The sequence below is a fragment of the Podarcis tiliguerta genome (assembly GCF_965153285.1).
Source record: "Podarcis tiliguerta genome assembly, chromosome: 1".
Taxonomy (NCBI): domain Eukaryota; kingdom Metazoa; phylum Chordata; class Lepidosauria; order Squamata; family Lacertidae; genus Podarcis; species Podarcis tiliguerta.
This window is the reverse complement of record NC_139534.1, coordinates 97524061-97548682: the sequence shown is the minus strand read 5'-3', so window position 1 is coordinate 97548682 and position 24622 is coordinate 97524061. Positions and strand designations below refer to the sequence as shown.

General features: G+C 40.0%; 1 protein-coding gene across 3 annotated transcripts in view; it reads left to right on the top strand.

Annotated features, from left to right (window-relative positions):
• Positions 1-24286, top strand: part of STXBP6 (syntaxin binding protein 6) — a 97427-nt gene extending 73141 nt beyond the window's left edge. For all 3 annotated transcript variants that reach the window (XM_083453482.1, XM_083453483.1, XM_083453484.1), the window contains exons 5-6: positions 13991-14148; positions 19917-24286. In XM_083453482.1, coding sequence (XP_083309608.1) covers positions 13991-14148; positions 19917-19940 — 182 coding nt within the window. In that variant the 3' untranslated portion in view covers positions 19941-24286. The remainder of the gene's footprint in view (positions 1-13990; positions 14149-19916) is intronic.
• The last annotated feature ends 336 nt before the right edge of the window (positions 24287-24622 follow it).

The following is a 24622-nucleotide window of genomic DNA, read 5'->3' as shown; positions in this document are numbered from 1 at the left end:
GCAGTATTTCATCCCATAGTAGTTTCAGGTTACTTACTCCTATCTGAGTACATTCCTGCAATCATTTTTAACTCAGAAATGAGCAAATCATTAAGCTTTTGCACATCTCTGAAGAAAAAAAATGCAGTTATGGACTATTATAGTCATGGTTAAGCTAAATGCATGATACTAGTGTTGATTACTTGATTGTTATTTTTGTACCGTTCTGGCTAACTTTAGGTCAAATTGGTGTAATCAATCATTTTACATTACTTCTATTCTAAGAAAGCTGATATCTGTGCTATATTCTTAGAAGCTCATTTGAGGAGACTGCCATTAAATCGTAGATGGTAAGAAAGGTTCTCATTCAACAATATTTTCGCCAGTAACTTAGTTTTATGCGCTGCTATTTCAGCATTATTTTGCATAGCTTTCCCTAAGGTCTAAGAACTGTAGCTGATATTAAAACTGGCATAGCATCACTAGTAATTTTCCTCTCTCCTAGAAGAGGGTTTTATATCCAAAATACTCTATCAGCATATTCTGGGATGAATCCCTCAAATTTGGAAATGTCACTATTACAGTCTGTAATGAAAGTCAAGAGCCTTTAATTCTTTCTGAACTTATGTCCTTGTTCTGCAGTAAAATATCTACTTTTAATTATTATTTTGGGCCCTTTCTGAACATAGCAAATCCCCGATGTTTCCAAAATGTACATTCCCTAGAAAGCACCCAAAGCAACAATCCTAAGTGTTTATAGGCAGACGTAAATCCCATTTAGTTCAATTAAGCTTATTCCCAAGGTGTTGTATCCCACAAAGCTCTACTCAAAGTAGACCCATTGAAAATAATGCACCTTATCCATGTCTATTAATTTCAGTAGGTCTACTCTGAGATTAGCTAACGTTTGATATAAGTGAAGGTCCCTTTCCAGAATAACTTACAGCTGTTGCCAGATCAACGTGAACCACATTGGGCAGTTCTGGAGTGCAAATTTATTTCCCTGAACTGGTTCTTTTTTTCTCTCCTTCAGCGTGCGTTGCAACAAATTGCTTGTTGAATACAGGTGGTTTTGGGGGTGGAAAACAGAATGTGGATTAACACCCACCTTCCAGCTTCACAACCTTGATTCAGATCAGGCACCCTGTGACTGCTGTTCATTAAAAAGAGAGAGAGAGAGAAATCCCAATCAGAAGTTGCCTGGAGTTTGACCCAATTTCCTATTTACACTTGGATTGTTTCAGTAAAGGTAGCTAGCATGTGAGCTCCTGAAGAACTCAGTTGCTGACATCTGCAGGCAAAGACTAGGACTGCAAAGTTTTTTAATGGAAGGCGGGTAGAAAAGTGAGAGAGCAAAGAACTGGGAGGTGGTAATTGGGATTCAGCAGTGGGCTGCTCACTCTGCTTCCTGTTCCCAGGAGAACATCAGTTTTCCTACTAAATTGCAAGAACTCACTGGCTCAGACTCTGAGAATTGAAAAAGCACACCTACCTTTGCTTCCTGTAACCTTTTTATCCTGGACAGCTGGCTGGAGTTACTAATGGATTATCCAATTCTATTTCCTTGGAGGATATTTTGCCACTGTGATAGTTAATGAGTCATTTGCTTTTCACCAGCCAAGTATTGGCTTAGATTAGCAAAGCATCCTATAAATAGCCCACATGGTGATGCTGATAGTTTCACAAAACACATTTTTTAAAAAATCCATTTGGATTTTAGATTCATCAGAACTTTCAAAAGTGCATACACACACGTTTGTTTTTTAATTTTTAAAGAAGAGCAGAAAATTTATTCTGCTAATCTTACATGAGTCTTGGTGTATTCTGATCCAGGCAGACCAACATGCAAAGAAACTGAAAGCAGACCTTGGAGTTCTCATCCCATTCATGTGATAGAAGCAGAGTGAGACTTACTGTAGCTCCTCCCAATTTGTTCTAGTTTAATGTGACATGCAGCCATGGGAAGTACCGTATTTTTCGCCCTATAGAATGCACCGGCCCATAGGACGCACCTAGTTTTTTGGGGGGAGGGGGTCAAGGAAATAAAATTTATTTCCCCCCCAGGTTTGCGCAGCCATCCCCAAGCTAGAAGAGGGAGACGGAGTGCTCCGTCTCCCTCTTCTGCCTTCAGGGACAGCCTCCCTAGCCTCTGTGGGGCAGTGCACTCCGCTGCCCTGCAGAGGCTTTGCGCAGCCATCCCCAAGCTAGAAGAGGGAGACGGAGTGCTCCGTCTCCCTCTTCTGCCTTCAGGGACAGCCTCTCTAGCCTCCGTGGGGCAGCGGCTTGCCCCGCTGTCCCCCGAGCTTGTGGGGCTGGCGATGGGGAGAAGCAAGCTTGCTTCTCCCCCCCCCCCCGCCTCCAGATCAGGTCCGGGAATAGTAGGGTGGCGGCGCTCTCCCCTTCATTTTTGGAGGGGAAAAGGTGTGTCCTATAGGGCGAAAAATACGGTAACTCTCTCCTAGGACCTCCATACACACTTCCCAGGCTTGCATCCTGGAGATGTGACTTCGTTGTTTCTAACACAGTGGTTTGACTTCACCCTTGAAGGAGCACTCCATTGTCTCTCGAGACAGACAAATCCCAACAAAAACACGTTACTAATACGTTACTTTACCAGCAGAGGTTTTTTTAGTTATTACTATGAATATTTTTAAAAATATCATAATTGGTTTACTGGGTGAGAAGAGGTATAAAGACCCGTAAAATCTGCCCTGACGTTTACTTCCACTGGAACATGCTGTTTCCACTGTAAGTAACCTAATACAGTATGTTTGTATTTGATAGTGATAACTACCATGTTAAAAATGAGGAGGCTGAATGTTTCAGTAGGCATATAATGCCATCTAGGATTCAATGTAGCCTGACATCTTATTTAAAGGGATTTTTGCCTATGCATATTCAGCATGCAAGCAATGCATGTTGAAGGTTTTCCTGACTGGTATTCATCTACACTAACTTGCTGTACCAATGAGGCAGTGCAGTATTGGTGCAGCATGATAAATGCCTGCATGTGTCACAGTGGATACCCTCTTTAGAGGAAACATCTCCTGCTTTGCACACTTGCTTGAGTTGCCACATCACTTGTAGAAGAGGCATTCCCCAAACTGAAGAATTCATTATCTGCTGACCTTTACAAAGTATTGCCTGAAACAGCCTATTTTGCACTGCTTCACTGCAGGGCTAGCAAGTTCTAGTTCCCTTTGCAGATAAATCACATTAAGAGGAACTCCAGTGACCAGGGAGTAGGAGCACATTTCTGCCACTTCTCACAGCACAAGGTACACTTCTAGCCCTGTCTACAGTAGTAGTTGTAGTAGTAGTAATTATTTTAATTTATATTTATTTATTACTTACTTACTTACTTACTTACTTTACTTACACCCTGCCCATCTGGCTGGATTCCCCCAGCCACTCTGGGCGGCTTCCAACAAGAGATCAAAGATACATTAAAACATATAGATATCAATATCCATGTCCATGTTAACATCCCTTGTTTTTGTAAGTTCTGAGTCGTCCCCCACTGTTGGCCAAAAGGGGCAAGACCACCCCACCCACCCCTGATAGGCATTAAGAAAAACCCTTTAAAATCTGTTTTGCACATGCCCTGTAAGTAGGAAAGTAGGAAGGAAAACTCTGGTCTCAGCCACTTCACAGGCTGTGACTGTCTACTTTGAACAGGTGTTGTGGGATATACAGTGACCATGCAGCCTCCTTTGCAACTCTTTATGTCTTGCTGTCCTTGGCATTGCAAGAGGGACCAAGATGAGAGCAAAGGGAGCTTCCACTTAGTGGTTCTTGTTTTTATACATGGACCTCACCCAAGTAGGGGATGGGAGTCAGGCTTTCCTGATATACCTTCTATTTTTGGACCAAACTACCCATAATATAGGGACACGCTGTGTCTAAACCACAGATCCTAGGGCTTGCCATTCAGAAGGTCGGCAGTTCAAAACCCCACCACAAGGTGAGCTCCCGTTGTTCGGTCCCAGCTCCTGCCCACCTAGCAGTTCAGAAGCCCGTCAAGTGCAAGTAGATAAATAGGTATCGCTCCTACGGGAAGGAAAACGGCATTTTCGTGCGTTGCTCTGGTTCGCCAGAAGCGGCTTACTCATGTTGGCCACATGACCTGGAAAAACTGTCTGCGGACAAATGCCGGCTCCCTCGGCCTATAAAGCGAGATGGGCGCGCAACCCCAGAGTCATCTGCGACTGGACTTAACAGTCAGGGGTACCTTTACCTTTACCTGGCCCATAATATAGGAGATCCAACCACAGGTGTCGCTTCCATTAGTTCACCATAATATACTACAAAATGAAGGTGTATGACTAACATTTAAAATACTGGTGCATAACAGACTTGATACGTTGGAGGTGTGATCTGGATTCTACTGCAGTGCATAATAACTGATACACATAATGCTTAAAACAATGCCTGTTGCATTGCACTGTAGAAGTTGGCATGTTGCTATTATTTTATCATGTTTGTAATTATGGTTTTTTTTGTCATGTTGTAAGCCACCTTGGGAATGACTTCAACTATGGAAAGGCAGTATACAAATAAAATGATGTATGCATGTATTATTAACTTATAGTTTGACATTGCTGATTATATTCGGAATGCTGCAAATATCTCACAGGGGAGCTGTTGCATAGGTCTACACAGAAACAGTTTCTCAGCAAAATTTGCTTTCATGTTAATTGTAAAACTACCCTATCTGATATTCAAAGAGGTTAAAGTGTTCATATAGCACTGTTACTTTAATTCAGACTTTTGAGAAGCTTAGCTGATGAGGGTCAAGGCAATTTCCCCAAAGGAATGGGTATGTTATTTTCAACTTAGTTTGCTCTGGCAGGTGCTAAGCAATGCATCCCACTGAAGCTTCCTTGTCAGAAGCTGAAATTTTTGCATGTCAGAGTTCATAAGCTTCATTGCTCTTCTCAGTAGCACAGAAAAGCACCTTGTTAGAAAGTGGTTAGGCAGTTTACTATGTTTTTGGTTTTCTTCCACATACTAACTTAATGAACCAAAATGAATAATCTAAATATAGCTGTTGCCTCATTGTTAGAGCTAAGAAGTGCTATCAGTTGCCATATTGTGGACATGTTTGTGTGTAGTCGTTGGTGAGTTCCAGCACCTCTTTTTCTAGAAAAAGAGCACTGGTTCTGAGCCACTCAGAAGTCTCCATGTTCACAGGAGGCTTCCCCTATTAGTCCCCCTTGAACTCATGGGTGGTGTAATGGTTCTAGGGGTTGCTCATGCGTAAGCCGGTGCTTATCTCCCCGGCTGGGTGCAAACACCTGGCTGGGTTGCCTAAGTGAACCTTTTCTGTCCGGACAGCCACTTACCCGTGGCTGACTCAATCGCTGGCAGAATCCGTCAGTGGGCGTTTCTTAAACTTCTTCCAGCAAAGAAGCTCTTTAACGCCTGGTCTTCTCCTACTCTCTCTGTGCGAAAGCCTTCTGCGCAAGGAGGGCGTGGGCAACGGAGGACCCCTACTCTCCCCGCTGGTCCCAGGCAAGGAGTCATGGGACCGCCTCGCCGCTTCCCCCATCTGCCCCCCTTCTCCACTTGTGCTACGCTGATTCTCTTCCCCAGAAGAAGGGCTGCTTCTCCCGATCCCTGGACGCTCTCTGGAATCCCTCTGGCTTTTGCTCTCTCCCTCCGGCACTGATGGCAGTTCCCTGACAGGTGGAGATGGGATAGAGGGTAGTGTATTCTTTCTCCCTTCCTCCAAAATGTATTTGTTTAACCAAGACATCAGACATCGATGTCTGAATAGGGATATTGGAATGAATGTTTCTACTGTGTAAATGCTATGGGCAAGAAATGAGAGGTTAGAAAATAAATAGTGTTTCAACCTCTCATGAATTTTTGACCAGGAATGCTCTGTGAAGTGTATCACTGGGGCAAATAATAAATCACTGGCATGAAATGAGAGTGCAGGCCTTGGTTGGATGATGGTATTATTTGGGTTCATGATATGGTTGTTGTTGTTGTTTTATACCCCACCCATCTGTTCAGACTGTCATTTCAACTTGTTGGCCTCCTTTGTTTATTTTGCCTAATTGGTTTTGGATATGGGGGATTTGTGTGTTCATAAGAAAAGTTACATGTTCTTTCTCCAGGGAAGGTGAGGAGACAAACTTAGAAAATATTGAAATGTTGAAGTAATAAGGCCACAGGTCTATGCAGAGTGCAGTCCTTTGTTTGCCTTCATAAGTGGGTACAAACACCCATTTCTCTGATTAAGGGGCTATCTGTTAGGATTTATTCATATGGACTTTATTCATTTTTTATTCACCTCAGTCTTGTAAAACTTTCATCTGTGAGGAATACATTCAACCTTGTGTTTTATCATATTTTGTTCCTTCAGTGGTATTGCTGCATCTTTCTTTAACTTTATTCAGATTTCTTCAGTAAAGGTTTTAAAGCTCTTATTATTCTTGTCTCTGTCCTTCATTGATTCACTCCTCTCTAGTATCTTTTTCACTGTAGTTTAGATAGCTATTGGCAATAGCCTGAATTCAGAACTATTCCTACTGTGTCCTTTTGAAGATCATAGGACAGTTTACAATATAAAAATGCACAACATACTAAAGAAAAGGGGGGGGGGAAGACACATACACTGCAATTTTTTCAGAGCTATTACTGTTAAAGTTGTCCTGAATAATTGGTTTCTATTAGTTTATTCCTATTATTTGTTGACCAGGTCTTTATTTTGACAATAAATAATCTAGGAGTCAGAATTCTAATACAGTGGTGCCCCGCAAGACGAATGCCTCGCAAGACGGAAAACCCGCTAGACGAAAGGGTTTTCCGTTTTAGAGGTGCTTCGCAAAACGAATTTGCTATGGGCAAAGACGAAAATGTCTTGCGAGTTCCTGTGGGGTTTTTTCCCCTCCCCCCCTTTTTCCTCAAGCCGCTAAGCCGCTTAACAGCTGATCGCTAAGCTGCTTAACAGCTGGTCGCTAAGCCGCTTAACAGCTAATCGCTAAGCCGCTTAACAGCTGATCGCTAAGCCGCTTATCAGCTGATCCACTAAGCCCGCTAAGCCGCTAATAGCCTTTTAGCAGCTAATCCGCTAATCCCTTAAGCCTCTAATAGCCGCTAATAACCGCTAATGGCGCTAAGCCGCTAAGCCACTAATGGGCTTGCTTCGCAAGACGAAAAAAACTGCAAGACGAAGAGACTCGCGGAACGGATTCTTTTCGTCTTGTGAGGCACCACTGTATTTGAATTGTTAACCACATAATGAAAATGCCCAGGCATTACCTTTGGTGCTTAGAATATTAGTAATTACTTTCTGGAAATGGAGACCACTAAGATGTCCACTTATAAACGTAAGAAACCTTTAGTTATTATTATTACTATGAAAACATGGTTTGTAAACCTGTTTCATTATTTCAGTCCCTGTTGATGAGAGAAACATGGCATAGCTCGTGAAATGCCGTCTTGGGCATATGTGTTGGGTGTGTTGCTCTCATCCTCTCCAGCCCAGTCTCCAAGGCTTAGGATCATTGTGAGAGGCAGGTGTGCACTTTTTGCAGGTCCTCTCTAAACTGCCTGATCAGCTGAGTGAGCCTTTGTTGTCTGGTTGACTCATGTGGGACTCAGACCTGCGTTTAAATGCCTTCTCAAGTACAGATCTGTTAGGTGGCCACTATCACTTGTCATTCAGCTTCTACCTCCAATCTAAAAAATGGGAATTAACCTGCCTTCCATGATCTGCCTTCCTTACAAATTTGTTGCAAAGGTAAACAAGCTTATAGATGAAAGTCCTATGTTCTCTTTGCATTATTGAGGGGTAATGTTAATTAAATTAATGGTTTAATGCTCTAAATGTCATGACGCAGCATTGTAGCAGCTCTTTCCAAGAGTTACTGCCTGTGACATGGTCCCTCCTGAGTTCCACTGCAAGGAAGACAGAAAGGTGAGACAGCTACAGTGTAGTTTCAGTTGTGCGTAATTTTGTGGGAATTGCTGCTGTGCTACATGACTGTTCAGTGCAGGCAATACTGAAGCACCTCTGCTCTTAAATTGTCTCTGAAATGTGTGCAGTGGAGAAAAAGAGAAACCTCCCTGTAGCCTTTCTTGTTTGTACTACTTGGCTTGGGCTATTTGATACCTAGTGCAGAATTAATGAGAGAATGGCGGCACTGTGGAAGACCTGTCAGTTGATTCCACATTATGGAGGGAGAATGAATTAGGAATACAGCCAGTGTGTGCTTAAATGGCTCTACTTGAGCATCACTAATCAAATAATAGGGCTGCATATCAGGCCATATTATATGTCCCTATAAATGCATAATTTATTTGCTTACTTATTTAATAAAATTTATGTAACCTTTATTTAACAAAAGTAATACATGCAGTGACCATTTTGCATGGGGGTTGCATAGTGTGGGTACATGGTTTGGCATTTTTCTGGATATACCCTGGCTGTTAGTTGGACCTTAGCCCTTCCTATCTTGTCAGATAATGCATTTCAGTATACATAGATTAAGTCTGTTTGGTTTTATCTCCATGAGTTGGTCAACAGTTCTAATTTCTACACCTGCCATATTAACAGATGTGATTTTGTGGAATGGTGTATAGGAGCCTAGGGATAACCAAACTACCTCAGGATAGCTTAGTCTTATATGATCTACACACAAGGCAGAGGCATGTGGTAAAATCAGCTTCGGGTAAATAACGAAAAACCTTTCTTTAAAAACCATAAACACACTTGGCACATTGATTAAATAAGTTAAGATTTAATGACACACTTTCATGTTTCTCCTTTCAGTCTGTACCCACAGTTCTGTCTGTTAAGGACATTATCCGACTGTTAGCAACTGTTAGATGCATGTTACCAGATATATAAATGAATAACTAGGATGAAAATAGAATCTATATCAATCATTTAAGTTCAGTTAATTGTAACCAGCATGAGTTTGACCAAACCGTGGGAGGCACTGGAAGACAAGTGCCTGGCGTGCTCTGGTCCATGGGGTCACAAAGAGTCAGACACGAGTAAATGGCTAAACAACAACAAATATATAAAAAGCAGTGTATGGTTTGTTTCTGTCAAGCTAATTTCACATTTCATGTAATATGCCATACAATTCCCCTGTTCCACTTAGTTCAGTTACCATTTATCTCTCAATTCATGTATGTCTCATTGGCTGCTCTCCTGTACACAGCTATATGTGCAAAAGAGCTTATCCCTCTTAAGTCAATGGGAATCAATCAGCCTAACTGTACACTGGGTTGCTGCTTTCACCTTTATAATGTTAAGCTGCTAAGGCTTACCCTATGTGCAAAAGAGCCCATAGCATATAGCAAGCACTTTATTTTCATTAAAAAACACATTTCAGAAGAGTGTACACTTGTTTCACCAAGTCTTATATCTCTTTCTGAGCTTAACTATTCTCTTGATGGATTGTGTGCCTTATTGTTCTTGTTTACATGTAACATTAAGCAATAGTTAATGCTAAGTTATAGTTAATAAACCATCATTAAAACCAAGGTATCTCACATACAGTCACTCAAACCATGGTTTGTTTATCACAGTACGGTTTCTTTCTCCTCCACTGTTGAATTTTAACCTGTTCTACACTAGTAGCTTTGGAGCAGTGACAGATCCTTAACCATTGTTAAGGAGAGAGGTCCAAGTTCACACATAATACTAAGCTATGGTTAACGTTAAGAAAAGTTTATAAACCGTGGCTTAATGTTAGATGATCAACTTTAACTTTAGTTAAATAAACCACAGTTTATAAGCTGTAGCTTATTGTAATGTGTGAAGATGGTCAGCGTTGCTGTTTATTAAACAAAACAGAAGGTTTCATAATATCCTAGTACTAGTAGAATGTGAGAGTTTTAAATTCATGTATAAGAACTTAAAAATATGTACACAAGGAAATGATTAATCCAATTTGCATTATAAAGCAAATAACCTACTGTGATAGACTGTTACATCTGATGATGCATAAACATTAAAATGACTTTGCCAAATACAGGAAGTTTTAATTATGCTTGTGTAGATTCATGCAGATCAGCTTTTTCTTATCTATAGTGCTTATCTTTGTTTAAAAAACTACTTATCTGTTTCTTAGTTAAGAACTATGGTTTGAAGTTACAGTTTGGCCCATCCTTAAGTATAACCACAGCACAGAAGACTGATTTGTACAACTCTGTAGGTCTCTTTCCATCCCTTCTGCTTTACCAAATGCATAGCAATATAATGTACATTCTTAATCTGACACCATGTTTTTCAGGACTAAATTTGAATTAGATTATATGTAAATATCTCTATCTGTCCTGATCATCTGTGCTGGATCGAAACTTCATTACATCAAAGTAAGCTATGTCATATCAGTACATGCTACACTGCCTATGAATTTGACACCATTTTTCCTAAAATGTGATTGCTCATCTGCCTTAAGCCATTAGCAGAGTAACAGCAATGTCTTAATATTGTGATTTGAGCTGTGCAAGACTATTGAAAATAATGTAAGCCCCTATAGCTAGAACAAACCCTTATTTGACCTACTTGTACTATTTATATGGGGGAACATATGGCATCTCTACTTCCATTCATAATAATAGTACAACAAGAGCTGCAGCATTTAATCCTATTTTTTTGTAGCTCAAGTTATGATTGCTTTCCTGAATAGTTGCATTTTCAGTCCAGAAATATTAAAAATTTCTCTAACTCTTATCTCCCCAGCAACACAAGTCACAGGAGAGCCATATGTATCTCCTCATAATTGTAATACTTTCCTTCCCTTTTAATTAGGTGGTGGTGGTGTTATGTTTAGTTGCCAGTGTATTGTGTTTAGGAAGTATAAAACCAGAAACTATCAGGCTTATACTCTGGCTTATAGCTTATACTTCCTTAAGTGAAGCTTATTCTATCATTCATGTTATGCAATCAGTTGATAAAAGATGGGTAGAATTTAGAGACCAGCTGAATATGTGAGCCCTCTTACAGTTAATTAGGTATTTACTAGAGCTGTAAGCTAAGATTTCAAATATTGATTAAACCGCTTAATCAGGAGAGAGACCATCGGCCATCATCGCTTTGCTGTTTGGTAGAAAGCTCTATCTCTTGAATTTTTGCTTGCTATGCAGCTGTTAAAAACACAGAAATCAAAGAGACAGGTCAATTCTGTCTTTACACAGGTGAACTCTGTTCCTGCTTTGTGCACTGAAAAACTTGGGAGTTCTTGGTTGCTGAAATCATTGCCAAGACCATATTTTTTGCAACTCCAAAAATGCTTATAAAATTCAAAGTCCTTAAGAAACATCCCTTTCTACATTTCATTTTGAAATACCATTTCTGCTACAGAAATTTAATGATTGATAGCCCACTTTATTTATAATACAATCATAAGAATTCCAATCTGGGACATTGTAGGAGCAAAGAAATAGACACTTCCTCCCTACTCTTTAGAAGTGAATTGATAGGGTGTGAGCTGAAATGTTCAAGAATCAGTTGCAAGGCAATAAACAGATTTGCTAATGAGTGGACTTTTGGTTTAATAGCAGATTGTACTCATTTTGAAATGAGACACCAGTTCTCAAACTTGTTTTTATAGTAGTTCCAAACTCCTGATCAAACCAAACGTGTTTGATTTACAAATGAAACAGTCATCCAGAACAAACTTGCTGAGACAATCATACACAAGCAGTGGGATGGGGGCAAATAATAATAATGATTGTTTCCTGCTGACAAAATCAGTTGATTCTTCTTTTAAAACTACAAAGAGAGAGATAGAGATTTGCTGATCAATTCCATTGCAAGACCATGGCCTTTCTCAGAAAAGTGTGGACAATTTCTAAATTCATTGCATTGTTAGACCACAAGCAATGCAAACACTTAATAATATATTTTCAATACCAAATACTTTATAACACTACAGGTATGGAATGTATGAACATCAAGCCATTGATCCCTATGTATGAATTCTATATTTTATGCCACTGGTGCATTCAAAATTGCATCAGAAATTCAATTGTTTACCAAAGTATATATAGAGTTCTCACATTTTGAAAATTGACTTAGTTATCCAGTTCTCAGCTGAAGCAAAGCAGTCAATATTCACATCAAATGAATATCAGACCTGAGAGCAGAAAGTCAAGTACAGTGGTACCTCGGGTTAAGAACTTAATTCGTTCTGGAGGTCTGTTCTTAACCTGAAACTGTTCTTAACCTGAAGCACCACTTTAGCTAATGGGGCCTCCTGCTGCCGATGTGCTGCCGCTGCACGATTTCTGTTCTCATCCTGAAGCAAAGTTCTTAACCCGAGGTAATATTTCTGGGTTTGCGGAGTCTGTAACCTGAAGCATATGTAACCTGAAACGTATGTAACCCAAGGTACTACTGTATCTCATCTACAGCTCAAACGCTGGCAGAAAACTAAACATGCAACAATCAGACCTCCAGACATTTTAGGCCACAACCCCCAATCATTCCCCACCATGGGATATACCGTATTTTTCGCTCTATAGGACGCACTTTTCCCCGCCAAAAATTAAGGGAAAATGTGTGTGCATCCTATAGAGCGAATGCAGACTGTACAGCTAAGCCCAAAGCCAGAACAGGGAGACAGAGCGCTGCGCAGCGCTCCGTCTTGCTGTTCTAGCTTGGGATTAGCTGCACAAAGCCTCCACAGGGCAGCGGGGTGCCTTCACCTCACTGCCCTGCGGAGGCTACGAAGGCTGTACGAAGGTGGGGGGGGGGAGAGGCTGCAACGCTTCCCCCCACCGCCAGCCCCACAAGCTAGGGGGGCAGAGGGAAGGCGGTGCGGCGCCTTCCCGCTGCTCCTCGACCTGGTCTTTGGGGCTGGCGGTGGGGGAAAGCAGCGCTTCCTCCCACCAGCCCCAAAGAGCAGGTTGAAAGGAACCCAAAGTCTCCGGAGGCTTTGGGTGAACGCACCCTGAACGCACAGAATGCACCTTGTTTTAGAGGGGGAGAACAAGGGGAATTTTTTTTTTCCTGTTCTCCCCCTCCTATGGTCCGGTGCGTGCTACAGAGCGAAAAATATGGTAATGGGCAGATGCTGGTGGAATTTGAAGTCCAAACAAACTTGGAGGGCATCAGGTTGGAGAAGACGTAAACTGAGAAGAAAAAGAACATTAACTGTTCTCAGCTTCATAAAGTGGTATTTTTCATCAGTTTTGTTTCAGCTTTAAAAAAAATCAAAAAGGTATTTGGGAACATGAACACTTGTTTTCTTTTTTTTCTTTTGAGACTTAGGCTATAATCCTATACCAAGTATCTGGGAGTAAGTCCTGTCCAACTCAGTTGGACTTACTTCTCATCCAGACATGTATAGAATTTCTCTATTTATTCCAGGAAAAGATGGCAAAGCTCTGTTCTATGAGTAGAACTCCACTCACGAGTCTCATAGGTTGAAGAGCATTAACTCAGTGGTGGTTAATGCAGAAAGTCTCTGGTTCAGTCCATGGCATTTCCAGGTAGAGCTAAAAAATGGTGCTGGATGAAGCACAGGAGAGTCATTGCTAGTCATTGTAGACCTATAGTTCCTGACATCGGACAACCCTCCTAACATGTCATGTGGGCAGGGAGAAAAGGAGAAAGTGTGTGTTTTGGTTTGGGACGATTTACCTGTTTTGGGGTGGTGGTTTGCTTTCATTTGTGTGCATGTGTGTCTTTTATTTTGTGTTGGTGTATGTGTAGGTGTTTTGCCCATTTTGGAGAGGATTTTGAGCATCATCAGCTGGGTATTCTGTGGTGCCCATGACAGCAAAGTTAGATTTCCAAATGTGTCCATGGGCCCAACAAGTGTGGGTCTCCTGGTGCAGGCAATATTGAGCCAATTGGAGCAATGGCCTAATAGAAGATAAATTCCTGCCTTCCTAGGATCCAACCTTGTCTGTTTTGTATCGGAGAGTTCTGATATTAGAAAATGTTGAGATACATTTGATCATGTTATTCACAGTTCTCACGTACGTTTTCCATTTTTGTTTCTAACAATTTGTTTTTTTTGTTTTTTGTTTTTAGGAAATAGCATATTACATTCAGCTGCAGATAGTGTAACCAGTGCAGTACAGAAGGCAAGTCAAGCTTTGAATGAGCGCGGTGAAAGGTTAGGTCGAGCAGAGGAAAAGACAGAGGATATGAAGAACAGTGCTCAGCAGTTTGCAGAAACTGCACACAAGGTATGAAATTAATAAAATACAGCTTAGGGAAAAGGACAAGAAATCCTTAATATGGTAATAACTTCTATGAGAAGCAGGTTGCTAGGAAACCCCTAATATTAATATGCAATATTGTTGTCAACTGTTTAAACTCATCAAAAGGTACCAAACCCTTTTCAATAAATGCTGGCAAAGGGGGACATTCTGACCTGGTAAGTTAGCTCTGGCATTTGTTTGTTTGAAAAATATGCAGCCCAGACTTCTAGTGCCTGCATATTGAGGTGGGGCAGGGATATTTTACAACAATTAAGTAAATCAAATAAAGCACAACATTTCCATAAAATGATGTAATACAACAGAGATGGGTTCAACAGATACAAAAATATCAGTTAAAAAAATTATATGCCCCAATAAAACACATGTTTGCTGGAATACAAAAAAGTTTTTACACTCTCTTGGAAGATTCTGAGGAAACCGAGAATATGGTGTGAAGGCTAATGTTCTACTATGTCCATTAACTAAATCTGAGGTAGGGCCTTCTCAGTAGTGGCACCCGCCCTATGGGTGATATCCAACTAAGGCTGCAATCCTAACCATGACTATTTAATTCAATATGGCTTACTCCCAGGTAAGTGGGTTTACCATGTCATACTCTGAATAGACCCAGAGAAGTCAATGCCAGTGAGATTTTTTATTATAAATAACAAACACAAACAATCCAAGTGTAAGTTAAAAAACACTAGTTTTCAGAGCTGCAAATTAACAAAACATACAATTATAAAGTTCCCCAGAATATTTTAGATTTAAAAATCGCCATGACAGCCAACAGTTTTCATCTGACAAGCTTCTCACTGCTAGCATATACAAAGCAACCTCATAAATAACAAACTTATCTTTATCAGCCAGCAACCATCTAATTTTGAAATCACCTGTTTGACCTTCTAAAAAATTCTGGAATGAATAGAAGGATCTGCTCCTATGAAGGGCAATAAAGAACATAGTACACAGTATCTCCATCTGACCTTACACAAAAATGGTCTTTTGTTGGCCTTTTAAAGAATGTACCGGTTAAATACCGGACCCAAAGGGTGCTCATCAATGGTTCCTCTTCATCCTGGAGAAGAGTGACTAGTGGGGTGCCACAGGGTTCTGTCTTGGGCCCGGTCTTATTCAACATCTTTATCAACGACTTGGATGATGGACTCAAGGGCATCCTGATCAAATTTGCAGATGACACCAAACTGGGAGGGGTGGCTAACACCCCAGAAGACAGGATCACACTTCAAAACGACCTTGACAGATTAGAGAACTGGGCCAAAACAAACAAGATGAATTTTAACAGGGAGAAATGTAAAGTATTGCACTTGGGCAAAAAAAATGAGAGGCACAAATACAAGATGGGTGACACCTGGCTTGAGAGCAGTACATGTGAAAAGGATCTAGGAGTCTTGGTTGACCACAAACTTAACATGAGCCAACAGTGTGACGCGGCAGCTAAAAAAGCCAATGCAATTCTGGGCTGCATCAATAGGAGTATAGCATCTAGATCAAGGGAAGTTATAGTGCCACTGTATTCTGCTCTGGTCAGACCTCACCTGGAGTACTGTGTCCAGTTCTGGGCACCACAGTTCAAGAAGGACACTGACAAACTAGAACGTGTACAGAGGAGGGCAACCAAAATGGTCAAAGGCCTGGAAACAATGCCTTATGAGGATCGGCTAAGGGAGCTGGGCATGTTTAGCCTGGAGAAGAGGAGGTTAAGGGGTGATATGATAGCCATGTTCAAATATATAAAAGGATGTCACATAGAGGAGGGAGAAAGGTTGTTTTCTGCTGCTCCAGAGAAGCGGACACGGAGCAATGGATACAAACTACAAGAAAGAAGATTCCACCTAAACATTAGGAAGAACTTCCTGACAGTAAGAGCTGTTCGACAGTGGAATTTGCTGCCAAGGAGTGTGGTGGAGTCTCCTTCTTTGGAGGTCTTTAAGCAGAGGCTTGACAACCATATGTCAGGAGTGCTCTGATGGTGTTTCCTGCTTGGCAGGGGGTTGGACTCGATGACCCTTGTGGTCTCTTCCAACTCTATGATTCTATGATTCTATGATTCTATGAAATATTCTGTTGGCATGGTTTGAAAGCTGAGCAGAGTAACACATATCTAACAAGGGGGAAAAACGTTCCACAGATTGCAAGCAAAGTGTTGCATCAAACTATGCAGCAAGACCTGACAAAAAGGATATGAGGACTTGCATTTTCCATCTCCCGTTTTGCTTTGTGATACAGTCAGGACCAGGAGAAGAATGTTGCCACCAGCAGTGCAAAATACATCCGTTGGATTGCATTGTAGCATTTTCCCTATTATACATTTACACTTAAGTCTTGTGCTGCCCTTGGTATTACTGTGGCTATTCCTTACATCTTCCATCATAAAAAGGAGCTTATATTTCTAACTGTGCCTACAAATACTCTTACTTTTTACCCGTAGAAGATGGGTGCTCGCTTCACTTTAGAGAATGCATGTTTTTATGTTTAAGTTAATTTCGAACTGCTCCCATCACCCCCAGACACCATGTCGGTGAAGGCTGAAAGCCTTCTCTTAGAGTATGATTAAAACAAAAGTGGCTGTCTTGGTTTTTGAATCTTTATCAGTCTGGCTATAACTCTGCAACTTCCACTAACAATTACTAGCAGAGGACTATCTGGACTATACATACACATATGCTTCTGTAAATGGAGTTGGAAGCAAATATAGACCATCCCTGACTACCCCAACATCTTGTCTTCCCAGACTTCTGTTGCACCGCATCCATTCAGCCCAAACACCTCCTGTCCTTGGCGCAAATCTCTTTTCAAACAAGCCTGATCTGTTAACCTTGCCTGTGATCTAGACTAGCAACCTCTGTCTTTCCTCACATAATTGGCTTCTTTGCGAAGCCTTCTGCTTTCCCTTAAACACACTTCATAGTGTTCTCAAGACTTGGTATCTCCTGTATTCACAGCCTTTCTCTCACACTCCTCAATTATTATATGTTACAAAGACTGACCATCACCTTTTTGTTTCATAATAAATATGGAATTGTAGGATGTGTATGTGATGCAACTTTCAAGAACTCTAGCCAACCTGGAACATGACTCTTCTTCCTTTTCTTTAAAAATATATATGCGAATATTTCAAGCATCATATCACACCCCTAGAAACTACAGGAAAATCTTGAAACTTATTCCTTTAATCCTCATTTATTTATCCTGCATTTATGTTTTTCTCCAACATTCGGAACTGAATACTAATGAGCAATACTGAATTCCTGTGTTGCTTTCTCCCACTTTTGAAAGTAGTGAAACAAACTAATTAATCTGGTTTGTGTTTACTTTTAAACTCTTTGAAGTGACTTCACAGAGTCATTGTTGCAAAGTCAATTATTTATACAAGTTGCTGGTTTATGTGCTTTGTTCCCAATACTAATCTGTGCCGTGCCTGAAATGTAAAATAATCCTGCACTGGCAAAAATCCTAATGATGACGTCTATTAATGTAAAAAGAAAGAGAAAGAAAAAGAAAGAAAGAAGATTTAAGTAAATATCTGTGTGCCTTTCAGCATCTTCATTTTTAAGGAACATTTCAGAATCAAGTCAAGGATCTCACTTAAAAGATGTAGCACAAATGCTGTGACATTTCATCAGCTCCTGATATCACTATTAAAATGTTGTCATTAGATGGCTGAGGTGGTGTTCAGGAAGTGGCTACATGTCAAGTTAATTTCTGTATTAAGTGGATAAGATGTGGGGAGAGATGCTTGCTAGCACATCACATGAAAAGGCTTTTCTGTGTGTATCCCAAAATAACCAGATATAAGTGCCAATATGAGAGCTGATATTGAAAGATGCAGCTGTGTTCTTGTTACCTACTTTAAAATGTCTTGAGTATTGGGGCGGGGGGGGGTCATTTATTGAAACCCAAGAGATTTGTTGCCAGTCAGTGTTGCCAACAATAAACTAGATGGACTGGTGCTCTGTTAGCTTCCTACGACACAGGTTTATTCAGTATTCATAAGGATATTTTTTTTAAAAAAAATGATATTTATTCCAATTTTAACAAATACAGCAAAAATTAAAAAAGACAAAGTACAATAAAGATAAAGAAAGAAACAAGGATAGAGAAAAATTAAAAAATACACCACACCACCAACAGAAGAAAAAGCAAAAACATTTAAATAAGAACGATTCCATTTTTCACAATTCCATCCTTCAATAACTTGTTTCCTCGACCTCCTCCCACCTCCCTTTTTGTATTCCAGTTAATAATTAAGTCAGCAAATTCTTTCCATCTTTCACTGCTTACTCACTTATTTATCTTAATCCATTTAAACCTTATCCTCCCATCAACCTCTAAGAAATTATCTATACTCCAATCTAATAAAAAGAGAAAAAAAACCTTAAATCTTATACCCTTAAATCCTGAAATCTCAAGTCCTTATCATGTTTCCACTAAAGTCATATAAATTCATTCCACCATCTCCCAACATTCCTTAATGATAAATATTATACTAAATACTGTTTTTAAAATTCCCAATTTTTCCCCACCATCTCTTCTCCCTGGTTTCGGATTTTATCAGTCTTTTCTGCCAATTTTATCAGCCTTTTCTGTCAGTTCCAGTATTCATAAGGATAACTCAAGAGGTCTGTACTGCACTCAAGAGGTTTGCTACTGGGCCAAGTTCAAGGTATTGCTATCAGCATATAAAGCCCTTAACAACTTGGGACCAGCCTTACCTGACATGCATCCATTCAACCGCTTCAGTCGGTGGAATTGGCACTATTACAGGTGCCATATAAGACCTGTACCTAATTTGTAAGAACTTGAACTGGTAAGAACTTTTGTGTGGCAGAGCCTACACTTTGGGACTCCCTGTCTACTGAGATCAAGCAGGTGAATTCACTGACCTCTATTTGGCACCTGCTAAAAACATTTTATTTAGTCAAGCCTACCCAGATGCTTTGAAAGTTAAGGTGATTTTAATCTGATTTAGTCCCAACCGACTCCAGCTACAAAAGGTGAGGCTGCTGAACAGATTCTTGGGCTGGGGTACTGGTTAGGGTTTTTCATTGGGGGAGGGTTTTGGCTGATTTTTATTTTTTTGTCAATTTAAGGTGTTCATATTTAAGAACACCCCCCTAGGTTATGCAAACTATATGCTCTATATAGAGGATCATAATCAAGAGTCTCTGTGTGTTTCCACCTCCCTTGTAGATGGGTCTTAGTTCCTTACATTTTTGTATAAATCAAGCCGCACTTTGTTGTGACATCAGGTCTCCTCCAAACTAAGATTGTAAACCGTGGTTTGATTCTGCTTTGGAGGGATCACTCAAGCTACCGTTAGTTCTGTATTTGCAATGAGGAGGGGAGGGGGTTTAATATGCTTATATTTCCTTTCAGAGCTTTCTTTAGAAGTTAGATAATCTCATTAACATTGCATGTGATATTTGTAATTTAGTCTAAATAAAGTAATTTTAAGGTATTTATTTTTATCTTGGTTGGATTTCAGCATCTTCATCCTTGAAATGAGTGAAAACAACTAAGTATCTTCCTTCTGTATTGATTATATGGTCAGTGAATGTAGCAAGCAATATAAACTCAACAGGAGAAAGTTTTATTGGGATTTGCACCCAATATATACATGCTTCCATTTTGTCTGCAGCACAGGAACTAAGCCTTGTTCATAAATGTCCAGCCATAATAGTAAATAAGTCTTAACGCATCTCTCACTCTCTCACACATTTCCCCTCCAGCTTGCCATGAAGCACAAGTGCTGAGAATGCCTACTGTAAAGATCTTTCCAAGAGGAACTGAAAAGCTAGATTCATCATTTTTTTACTGGAGATACAACCACATGTCTGCTTTTTTCTACAGTTCATTGAAGCCCAGTTATTCCAGTTACTATGTAGGAAAGAAGTTGTATTCCTATCTTTTTGTATTGCTAAGCCATTCTGCACTTTTACCATATATATTTTTTATTATTTAAAATAAGAGATGGTGTTAACATGGAAATTGGACCAAAGGACATACTGAACTGCATTGATCTTCAACATCGCACTTTTCCCAGTATTAAGAAAGAAGAAATAAAACTGCCTACGGGGAAGATTACCAAATGAAAATAAAATCCAAGGAATTTGGTTTACAATTATCTCTTTGAACAATTTTTAGAGCTACATAGTTTATGCCTTCGATCACAGAGCAAAACGAAATGAATTATTTGCTATGAAAAAGCAGCCTTCTCATTTATGCCAGTATTAATACTCATATTTTGCATGTGCCATCACCAGCGCCACAGTGCAAATCTGGATTCGAGAGGTCAACTTGTGGTCAACACTACATTTTCAAAATAACTTCTTTTTTACTCTTCTGATTTATTCTTTGGACTGTATAATACCACCGAGAATTCACACTTGAGATGTTAAGGCTAAGGAAACGCTGATGATTAAATTTCTAAATGTCTCTGCATTTAGTCTGGAATTTAGCAGTCAAATTATAAAATAGAATTTTCCCTTTGTAAATGAGATTTTTAAAAGAGAGAACATTCCAGATCCACATTATACAGGAATCATTCCAGCATTTTAATGTGTCCACGAACACTTACTACACTTGCTGAAGCTGCAGTTCTGCTTAATGTTGAGCATGCTTCAATTTTAGTGCTTTGAGTAACTTTGGTACATTTATTCCCAACACTGCAGCCTCGCCATCCTTGGCTAGGAGAAGCTGAGGTTGAACTGCCCTTGCACTGAGTGGTTCCCAAGGAGACTTATAATTTTAGAGTAACTAAAATTAACCTTGCATTTTGTGGAATACTCACTTGCACACACACAAATTCTGTTGGTTTTGAAGCTTTTGCCGTTTCATCTAACAACATGCACAAAAGCCTCCTGTTTGAGTTTGGGAACTGGAGCTATGCATGAAGTTCTTGGCACTGGAGCTCAGCATCCAGTACTTAGCGGTCGCAGTTATTCAGTTAGCTTGCAACACTTGATCTATAAGCATATCCATTGCACATGAAGTCAGTTCTGTCTGCTTTGTCAGCATCAGCACCAGGCCATTCTTACCTAACTTCCCTTCAAGAGATGACTGAGTTGTGTGGATCCAACCACACCCTTTCCTCTGATAGCACTGAATATTTGCTAGGCATAGGAAGATAAGTGCACAGAAAATGTGAGGGTCAACCACCCCCCCATAAGTTACAGCAAATGTTTCAGGATTTCTGGTATATTTTGCATTTTCTTCTCTGATTTTCCTCCCTGCTTTGAATTTTTCGATCCAAAGTGATATGTGAGCAGAATTTCATGTTATTTCACTGCTATCGCATTATTGATGCCGATTGGAACACACCTAATGGTTTTCAAGTAAGGCAGCCCAAGAGATGAGAAAAACGGTTTGTAGATATTGGAGAGCGAAATTTCTGCATTTTTGTTTTATTTTTGTTTGCACAGACACCAGCAAAACAAAACAAGCAGCTTTTAATGCAGATGAACCTTTAAATCAAGTCAGAGAGAACATCCATTTAAATAGACTTAACTGCCCATTGGATTTGTTTGAAATTGTAAGAGAAAAATGGCTTTGTAGACCCCACACCCCTTAGGAGTTACAACAGCACAGGCCTGCCAGTTAGACATGTTCAAAATCAAAATAAGGTGGTTAAATGTAATGCCTTCACTGAACAGTGCATTCTGAACCATTGGCTCCATCTGATGGACCTACTGCTCAGGAATTAAATGGGCCAGCGAAATATCCAGCAGAACTTTGCCCTTTGGAATTAGACAACGTTTTCCAAAGCAATTTTGTGGTACCCCTTCACACACAGCAATGTGGATACCACTTTCTGTAATGCTGCCCCATGAAATGGGCTATGCGTGAATAGTGCAGCTATGTAGGCAGGGCTCATCATAGGGATCTTTCCCATGAGATCTTTCCCACACAACACCAAGTACCCTGGGCAAGTAGTCACATCATTCATAGGCAGTTCCAGCTCTCTAAACTGCATCATGCAAAGCCAGCACCAATGTGACCATAGCTGAAAAGGACTTCAATTGGAGATTAGATGAATTTACAATGAACATGAATGAAGTGTTAGGTAACACAGTGTGAATGAGGATACTATTTGCAGTTGGCCATATTTGAACGGAGGACTACTGCTAAATTCCAGATTTTCCATTGCTTGTACTGTGAACCATTATTCTGTATGTTATATTTATTTTGCACATTTTTTGCATTTCAGATCAATGATAATTTTGGCTACTTGTCAAATTAGGGCTTGTTTTCAAACTGCCAAGCAACCCCTGGTGATTTTATCACTTTGATGTATCAAAAATTAGATCTTAATTTGTATTTCTGCTATTGAGTAAATTTAAATTTCATGGTGGCTTTTTTTTTAAGGATAATTAGAAGCAAATGTGCTTACATCTAGTACTGAAGGTAATAAACATTATAGTGTTAAAAACGTCCTCCTGAGAATAGTGGTAGTATATGATTCTAGTATTAGATATTTGAGTACACAAAGTATACCGTAATTCAGGTTAATGTTTCATATTCAAGAATGTATTTGTAAAAAGTAACAAGAACCATAGTTTCTTTATCAACTTTTTAAAAGTTCTGCGAAGAATAAAAATCATATGTTACTGGACTTCAAACTGTTATATCAGTGAGATCAGTCTTAACAGCCTATTTTTGTGGCTAGCAAATTGTGCATTAATGTGAAAATGTTAACAGAACTTGTTCACTAAATAAGTGATCTTAAGTTTGTTGTGCTTTAACATGCCAAAATTGTAAATTCTTGTTGATATGATATTCTTTCTAGGGATATGGGGGGGGGGGGGCACCACACCATTCTACAATAAATGGGTTCTTTTCTAATCCTGGTTTTTGTCATTCAATAAAATATGCTGTTCTTCCAGATTATTTGGTGAGAGAAGGCATGACTATAAATTCCTTGTAGAAGGATTTTTGTTATTATTCCATACCTCCTCTTTTGCTCTTAATCCTTTTAGATGACACTTAAGGGCGCTTCCAGTAGACCTGCATTTTGAGCATTCATCCTGATTTGTTTGCAGGCAGATTAGACGTGGTTAGCTGTTTTACTGAGCATTCGCTTTTGTTTATAAGGAGGCTAGATGATGTAGCATCCCACACTTTCTGCTACTTTTCCCTTTCACTTTCCTTTTTGCTAAAAAAAAGAAAAAAATTATCTTTTGGGACACGCGTTTGATGTGCAATATCTCTAAATCAACTTTAATTGCGCAACTGGAATTTGCTGGTATGTGGACGACTATCACCCCAAAATAGTGACTGTCTCAAGGTGCCCCAAGTCTAAAGAGCTCTGTGGGAAGCACATTTTGAACTGGGAGCTCAGCGGCGCCTCCCTCCACCCCTCGGCCACACCAGCAAGGGCTTCTTTACACAACTACTTTATGGTGGTTACTGGAACGCTTAGCCATGTTCCCCCCACCCCTTATTTCCTCCTTTTGTTGCTGGCAGAAGTGCCTAATAAAATATTGCATACTAGAGATCCATAAGGAATCAGCCATTCAAAATAAAGATTTCATGGCTCATACTTGTTGTATATATGCCTTAACTAAATGATTTACACAAAGTTGGCCACTGATTTTCATATGTATTCCAGACAGATAAGATTGCCTGCAAAGAATGTGACACTTGTTTTGTGGCCTGAAATGTGTGCAGAAGCTGATCGCTGAAGACCGTCATCTTTTGCATCACATCATTCAGAATTGTTTTGGCTTCTTGTCACACCTGTACTGTAAATATTCACATTACTAAAATGTATATTTACCAATGTGCTACATGCACATTACAAAGTGCTACTGGACCGATCCATCCTCTTGAAGAATAAAAAGCACCATGGCTCTAAACGGTTACGGTGCTCAACTACATTGCTGAATGTTGTGAATGCAAGTTGCAGTTTGTCCCTTCAATAAATAGCTACTTCTCTCTTCGTCAGGGCATAGGAATGTCTAGGCCCTTGGAATGAGATGTTGGCCTTGTACAAAACTATAATCTGGCAAAATAGAGTTCATTGTATGTATTGTTCTGTGTGTGATTCACATAACTGTAAAATGACAATTTTGTTTTCATAATAAAAGTTTTAATAAGTATATGAACGATGACTTTTTGCTTTTATATTTTGGGACGTCCCAGCTATTACAAAAGTATTGTGAAAATCCTGGGTTTTGCTGTATGCCTAGGAATAGAGGGTAGAATCCAGCTGATGTTTGTCTGCCGGAAAGCAGCCATCAGCTGAATGGAGACGTGGGAGCAGTTTTTGGCTATTCCTCTCCCACATCGTCCACCCTACCGCTTCTCAAAATCTCTAGAGAATTGGGGGACCCTCTTGAACAGATTTTGGGTGCATGGGGAGCTGGGGCCAGGGGAGGAATTGCTGGAAATAGCCACAGTGGTGGGAAACTTCTGGAGGTGGAGAAGATTTGGGCGC